General features: G+C 38.5%; 1 protein-coding gene across 1 annotated transcript; it reads left to right on the forward strand.

Moving 5' to 3' along the window:
- The first annotated feature begins 4,990 nt into the window (after nucleotides 1-4,990).
- LOC117668799 (olfactory receptor 2A25-like) lies at nucleotides 4,991-5,941 on the forward strand. The gene has a single exon (XM_034422858.1). The coding sequence runs from the start codon at nucleotides 4,991-4,993 to the stop codon at nucleotides 5,939-5,941; it is 951 nt and encodes a 316-aa protein (XP_034278749.1).
- Nucleotides 5,942-8,119: the final 2,178 nt, after the last annotated feature.

Consider the following 8,119-nt stretch of genomic DNA (forward strand, 5'->3'; position numbering starts at 1 on the left):
CGACCCTACTGGATCAGGAGGCTCTCCTCACAGTCACTCATGCCCTTGTCACCTCACGGTTAGATTATTGCTCTACATTGGGCTACCCTTGAAAAGTGTTCAGAGACTACAGTTAGTCTAGAATGCAACTGTGCGAGCTGTCGTGGGTGCACCTAGGTACACCCACATTACACCAATTCTCCACGAGCTGCACTGGCTCCCTATTGGTCTCCAGTCACAATTCAAGGTGTTGGTTATTACCTTTAAAGCCCTAGGGCCAGGTTATCTTCGAGACTTCCTTCTGCCACATAGCTCCCAGCGACCGGTAAGATCCCACAGAGTTGGTCTCCTCTGGGTCCCATCAGCTAAACAATGCTGGCTGGCAGGCCCACGGGGGAGGGCCTTCTCTGTGGCTGCCCCAGCTCTCTGGAATCAGTTACCTCCTGAGGTCCGGACCATCCCCACCCTATTGGCCTTCCGAAAAGCGGTGAAGACCTGGTTTTTCCGGCAGGCCTGGGGCTGTTGATCTCGCTCTTGTGATCTGGTGAGATCTGGCCATGAATGGTGTGAATGAGTTTTTAATGTTTTTAATTTTAAATGTTTTTTATAATGATTTTTTTTAAAATGTATTGTGAGCCGCCCTGAGTCTTTGGAGAGGGGCGGCATATAAATTAAATTAATTAAATTTAATTAAATTTAATTAAATAACAGTTATCATGGACTGTGTGCTTTGACATCTTAATATATTCTCTGTTTCTGATTTGTTTGTTTTTTAATGAAATCCAGTACATGTAGTCCTTGATGTATGACCACAGTTGGAACCAGAATTTACATTGCTAAGCAAGGCAGTTGTTAAGTGAATCATATAATTGTTGAACAAATCTCCATTCTCCCATTGACTTTGCATGTTGGAAGCCAGCTGGGAAGGTTGCAAATAATGAACACATGACCACAGGATCCTGCATCTATTATAAATACATTCTGGTTGCCAAAGTACCTGAATTTTGATCACATGACTGTAAGGATGCCATGTTAGGTTTTTGTGTGAGGAGTGTTTGTAAGTCACTTTTTTTTCCCAGTGCTGTTGTAACTTTGAATGGCAATGAAACAAATTGTTGTAAGTGATGGATCACCTGTAGAAGTTTTTGCATTATTGGGAAACTGACAAAGTCCAGTAAAGTGACGTTTACTTAAATATAAGTAATGTTCTCTTTATAGCTACATTCTCTATGAAGAAAGGGCAAGCAGGAATGGGAAAATTGGGATGATACCTTGTAATCTGATGCTTGGACTACTGCATTGTGCTCTACATAGGACTCTGCTTAAAGAGCATTCAAAAACCTCAACCGGTGTAAGGTGAATCAATGCAGGACTCCTAGAATGGCTACTGTTACAATCCTTTTTGTGGGTTAAAGTGGCTGCCAGTCTCACCTCTATGGAACAGGCCCACATCATTCATGTCAGCAGTGGAGGCAATGAAATTCCGCATATCCTGGAGAGTGAGAAGGTACTAAAATGGAGAGGACAAAGAGGAGAATTGTGTTATGCACAGGTTTCAAAGGAACAAAGCAATTATCTTAAGAAAAGACACTGTGGGAGCTTATTGTGTCTCCCACTGAGTATTCACCAATGAATTGCAAAGTGTTTAAGAGAACACTTTATACAATTCATGACATACTTCTTAAGATGCTTCTAGACTGTCTTGGAAATACTATGATCAAGGAGTACTTTAGTCCTTTCATTTTTATGCTGGGTAACTGTGAAATCATTTTTCTTTGAACAAGGATAATTAATGTTGCATCTTGTTTCTTCAATCATATTTTAAGCATCAAAGAGCATAACTGAGGTGAGAATTAATTCTTCCCTATTTATTTATTAATTGTGGGATGTATTTTCAGTAGATCATACATGAGAAATCTTGAAATAAATTCAGGAATTGATGGAATGCTTTCAAATTCCAGTTGAGAGAAAATTTGTTTAGGCAATTGTTTGTTTATTGCAAGCATTAATATGAACACCTAATTCAAACAATGTTACTCTGGGTTGTGCACAACAAAATAAGTAGCCAGGAGACTATAACTATGTAATTCAAAATACCCCATGTCCCCGAAAATAAGACCAATCCCAAAAATAAGCCCTAGCATGTTTTATGTCTGCACCTAATATAAGCCCTAACCCCCAAAATAAGCCTTACTAAAGAGCCACAGCCACAAGGCAAGGCAGGCTGGTGATGGAGCTGTCCTACACACCCCGCACCAGCTTGCTTCAGGGCCCCTGCAGCCAGCCCATCCATGCCCCTACACCTGCCTCACAGTGGCAGCACCAACAGCCATGTGCACCAGGACCCCATGTGACCACTGGCCTACTTTTTCTGCTTGCTCACAAAGCAGTAATGGAGCAGGAGGCTGACTGGTGTGTTGGTGCTGAAGCAACAAAACAAGGCAGATGTCAGAGCATGGATGGCCTGGCTGCGGGGGCCCTGAGGTAAGCCAGTGTGGGGCGCATGGGGAAGGTGCAGTCCCCTGCCTCATGGCAGTGGCACTGATACACCATGCAGCCTTCTGCCCTGCCATGAGCAAGCAGAAGAAGTGGGCCTCCTGTACATGGGGAAAAAAATAAGACACCCCAACAATAAGCCCTACTGCTTATTTTGGTGCCCAAAAGGAAATAAGACCTAGTCTTATTTTTGGTAGGTGTCTCTGAGATCCATGGGATTACTTCCAAAAATATAAACAAAGAGTTGTGAATTTCATATCATTCTCAGTTAGAATCCGGTAATCCCACAATACATTACTATAACATGGAATGTACAAAATAATTCCCCTATCAATTTTTGAATCAATATATGAACATTCTAATTTAACTAAAGTCCTAATTTCTTCATGAATAATTTCCTTGACATCAATACTGAAGTGGTTTTCCTTCACTGCCTCTGGGATGCTATTTCAACCCACTCATTCCTTGTTATTCATCAATGATCTCTCATTTGGATTCTAACCAAATCCAACTGTTTAGCCTCTGAACCCAGACAAGGACAAACAACAGGTGGGCCGTCTGTTAAATTTGTATTTTTTATTTATTTATTTATTTTTACATGCCGCCCTTCTCCGGAGACTCAGGGCGGCTTACAATGCGTTAAGCAATAGCCTTCATACTTTTGTATATTTTATACAAAGTCAGCTTATTGCCCCCACAAACCAGGTCCTCATTTTACCCACCTTAGAAAGGATGGAAGGCTGAGTCGACCTTGAGCCTGGTGAGAATTGAACTCGCAGTAATTGCAGGCAGTTGGATGTTAAATGCTGCCTTAGTAGGAGGCATTAGCCTCCTACGCCACTCAGGCTCCTCCTGTATGTACTTTATAGATTCAGAAGTTAATCCCACTGAATATAACCTCTGTTCTAAATTGCAATGGAAACAAGATTTTCAAAAGATTTTCATGACATAAGTCATGAAACACAGTAGGATATTCCTTGACTATTGTGATTGCCTTGTGCAATTATTATATACTGAGGGGGAAGGGGGCTCCAATAAAATGATCAAAAAACCTCAGTCCTCATCTTTTAAAGAATTGATAGTAGAAGTCATTAATAATGGGCTTCATTTTCCAATCCATTTAATCATTCTTGCTTCTCCAGGTTCCTGATAGTAAGATTATATGTTAATATATTATTTAGAATATTACTGTTAAGACTCATGCTGTTTTCAAAGTATATATTGCAAAAGAAAATATAAATAGTAAGAGACAGTAGAAATTAGAACAAAATGCCTTAGAGATGGTTTTGTGGTTTTTGTGAAGTATGAAAATATGTGCTTCATATGTTCCAAAATTATGTTAAAAAAATATAGTAAATGATTCAAAAGTTCTGAACTAACTTTCAAAGAATATAATCAGACATTATTTTACAGTATATGAAGTGGGATAAAAAAATAGTGGTACTTCAAACACTTGGAATATTGCATTCAGTTGTGGTCACAATAATAGAGAAAAAAATGTTGAGACCCTGGAAAATGCTCAACAGCTCAGTGTGCTGAGAAGAACAATCATATGATGAATGGTTGAGGGAACTACGTATGTCCAGAGCAGTGGTGAAATGTAAAATTCTTTCCTACCAGTTCTGTGGGCATGGCTTGGTGGTCATGGCTTGGTGAGGGGTCATGTGACTGGGTGGGCATGGCCAATTCCCACCCACCCCCACCCCTTTAAAGCATTTTTTACTACTTATTCATTCGAACTGGTAGTAAAAAAATGCTTTAAAAAAGTAAAAAAAAAACAACTTTTAGAGGATCACAGCTGTGCTGCGTGATCGTCAGAATATTTTTTTTACTGTCTTAAAGTATTTTTTTATTACTGATTCATCCGAACCAGTAGTTTTTACCACTACTAGTTCACCCGAACTAGAGTGAACGGGTAGCATTTCAACCCTGATCCAGAGTATCAAAAAGATGGATTTCAAGGAATATGATAGCTGTCTTCCAGTACTGAGAGCTATCACAAAAATGAGGGAATTGCCTTATTATACAAAGCAGCAGCTGGTAGAACAAGAAGTATTGTGTGAAACCTTGGTGAAGTAAGATCCAGCCTAGAAGTAAGGAGAAATTTTCTGACAGTGGAATAATCAGTAGAATGGTTTGACTTGTAGAGTTTTGGATACTCCATCACAGGAGGTTCAAAAATAGATTGAAAAATAATTTGACTGGGATAGTATGAGGCTCCTTGTCATGAGCAGGGAGCTGGACTAGAAGATCTCATGTTCTAAATGTTGTTCATTTATAACTCCTAGCAGTCTTATTCAGCTTGCCCAGAAATACAGTTTTGCTGCTTATTAATATATATTTACTAAGAAATACAATGCATTTTCTCTTTAGTTGCAACATAGACTTTGTACTATTGTTTCACTGAATGATGAACTATAAGTCCATCAGATTCCATTACAAGAATACCCTTGAATGAAAGCTATCCCAAATTAACTTTTTTTAAAATCTAATTTAGGTAAACAGCAGCAGAACCATGGAAATTAATAACCAAAGTGCTGTTTATAAAACTAAGTTCAGTTTGTTGGGTTTGTCCAGTACACCTAGACATCAGATGCTCATCTTTTGGATATTTGCTCTCATGTATGCAACAGCTTTGTCTAGCAACTATCTCCTGATTCTTGCCATCAGCATTTGTAGCAAACTCCACACACCTATGTACTTCCTTTTGATCAATCTTTCCATTGCCAATGTTTGCACTATCTCTGTGTCAGTTCCCAAAATGCTTCAGAACATTTTGAGCCAAAAAAAGACCATCTCATTTTCAGGATGTCTTACTCAAGTTTTTCTTTCACTTTGGACACTGGGGACAGAGATTCTCTTACTTTCCATTATGGCTTTTGATCGGTATGCTGCTATTTGCCAGCCACTACATTACATGATCATTATGAAGAAAGAAGTATGCATCGGCTTAGCCACTGGAGCCTGGGTTGTAGGAATGGCTAGTTCTGCAGTTAATGCTGGCCTATTGCTAAGGTTGTCTTTCTGTGACTCTAAAGATATCAACCATTTTTTCTGTGAACTGCATCCATTGTGGAAACTGTCTTGCTCTGACATCAGCCTGAATGAAATTATGTCATTGGCAGCTGATGTGACCTTTACAATGAGTGGCTGTATTCCTACACTAACATCTTATTTACTTATTTTGAGAACTGTCATGAAGATCCAATCAGTCAAAGGGAAGAAAAAAGCATTCTCTACTTGTTCCTCCCATCTACTAGTAATAGGTGTTTATTATTCTACACTTATGTACATATATGGTAAGCCATCCTCTCCCAATGATGAAGAAGAATACAAGAATATTGCTATAATTTACTCTGTGGTAATCCCAATACTTAATCCACTGATATATTCCCTTAGAAATAAAGAGGTTAAAGAAACTCTAACAAAATTGTTATGGAGAAAGAAAACCTTCCAGCAAAAATGACTTCAAATTGTCTACTTTTTTAACACATATATTGACTGACTAAAAAGAGATTGAAATATGGAATTGACTCCAAAATATACATCAAAGATTCTGTGCAATTTTTGAGAAACAGTTTATAATCTTTACGATCTTTTATCTAGCACAGTACATATACCTTGATTCTACGCTGCTGGAATTTCTTGAAGCAAAATCAGTTGTACTCCATAGGTGCTATACATAAATAAATATCATTGACTTTTTATGAACCCCAATATTGGTAGTCCTCAATTTATGACTAACATTTCCATTGCTAAGCAAGGCAGTGAGCATTAGTGAATTATGACTTTTTTTTTGTTATGAGTTTTAAGCAAATCACTGCAGTTGGAAGCCAGCTAGTAGTCACAAATAGTGAATATGTAAGCCCAGAATTCTGCAATTGTCATAAATACATGTGGTTTTCAAGCACCCAATTTTGATCACATGAATCTGAGTATAAACCCTGAGCTTGTTGAATATAAATCACCAGGACTTTACAGATTACATCCCAGAGTTCTAAAGGAACTGGCAGATGTCATCTCAAAACCACTGTATCACATTTTTTAAAAATCCCAGAGCACCAGGGAACTACCAGAGGACTGGAAAAGAGCTGGTGTGGTTCCCATCATCAAAAAAAAGAAAGGGGAAAAAAACATAGGAAAAAAACATAGGAAATTACAGACCAATCAGCCTAACATTAATACCTGGGAAGATATTGGAAAAGATAATAAAAAAAAGATCTGCCAATAACTAGAAGTCATCATGGATTTGTTAGAAACATCATGTCAAACCAATCTTATTTTATTCTTCAACATAGTGGCTAAATTAGTGGACCAGCAAAATACTGTGGACATAGTATGCTTAGACTTCAACCAACAAAGTAGACCACTATCTAATTCTTGGTAAACTAAAAAAAAGTGGGATAGATAGCATCACCATCAGAGGTACAGTATTTGTAGCTGGCTGACAACCATCCTCAACGTGCAGTCCTTAATGGTACTATGTCTACATGGAGGGAATTAAGCAGTGGAAGACAAAGTTCTGTCTTAGGCCCAGGACCCTTCAATATATTCATAAGCATCTTAAATGGGGGGATAAATGACTTAAATGAAGATGAATTTACCACATTTGCAGATGATACTAAACTGGCAGGAATAGCCAACACCCTAGAAGATAGGCTCAAGATGCAGATGTAGATCTTGACAGACTTGAACACTGGGCCCAATCTAACAAAATGAAATTCAATGTAGAGAAAAGTAAAGTCTTGCACTTAGGTAAGAAAAAACAAAAGTACACATATAGACTGGGTGATACCAGGCTTAATAACAGTAACTGTGAGAGGGATCTTGGAGTCTTAGTGGACAACCAATTAAATATGAGCCAACAGTGTGTGGTGGCAGCCAAAAAAGCCAATGCAATCCTAAATTGCATTAACAGAGGGATTAAATCAAGCTCCTAATACCACTCTATAAAGCCTTAGTAAGACCACACCTACAATACTGCAACCAGTTTTGGTCACCACACTATAAAAAAATATGTTGAGATTCTAGAAAGAGTGCAGAGAAGAGCAACAAAGATGATTAGGGGACTAGAGGCTAAAACATGAAGAATGATTACAGGAACTGGGCCTGGCTAGTCTAGCGAAAGGAAGGACCAGGGGAGACATGATAGCAGTGTTCTAATATTTGAGGGGCTGTCACAGAGAGAGGGGGTCAACCTTTTTTCCAAGTCACTCAAAGGCCAGACAAGAAATAATGGATGGAAACTGGTCAAGAAGAGATTCAACCTAGAAATAAGGAATTTTCTGACAGTGAGAACAATCAACCAATAGAACAGCTTGCCTTCAAAGGTTGTGGGAGCTTCATCACTGGAAGCTTTCAAGAAGAGACTGGATTGCCATCTGTCAGAAATGGTGTAGGACCTCCTGCTTGGACTAGATAACCTACAAGGTCCCTTCCAACTTTGTTAATCTGTTAATCTGAGTATGCCGTAACAGTTCTGAGAACTGGTCTCAAGTTACTCTTTTCAAAGCTGTTGTAACTTTAAATGGTTACTAAACAAATTATTGTAAGTCAAAACTACCTGTAGAAGTTTTTGCATTATCAACAAAGTGATAAAGCTCAGAAAAAGTTATATTTATTTAAATATACTGTAAATAGCTCT

The sequence above is a fragment of the Pantherophis guttatus genome, chromosome 4 (assembly GCF_059756535.1).
Source record: "Pantherophis guttatus breed Tessera chromosome 4, ASM5975653v1, whole genome shotgun sequence".
NCBI classification, from domain to species: domain Eukaryota; kingdom Metazoa; phylum Chordata; class Lepidosauria; order Squamata; family Colubridae; genus Pantherophis; species Pantherophis guttatus.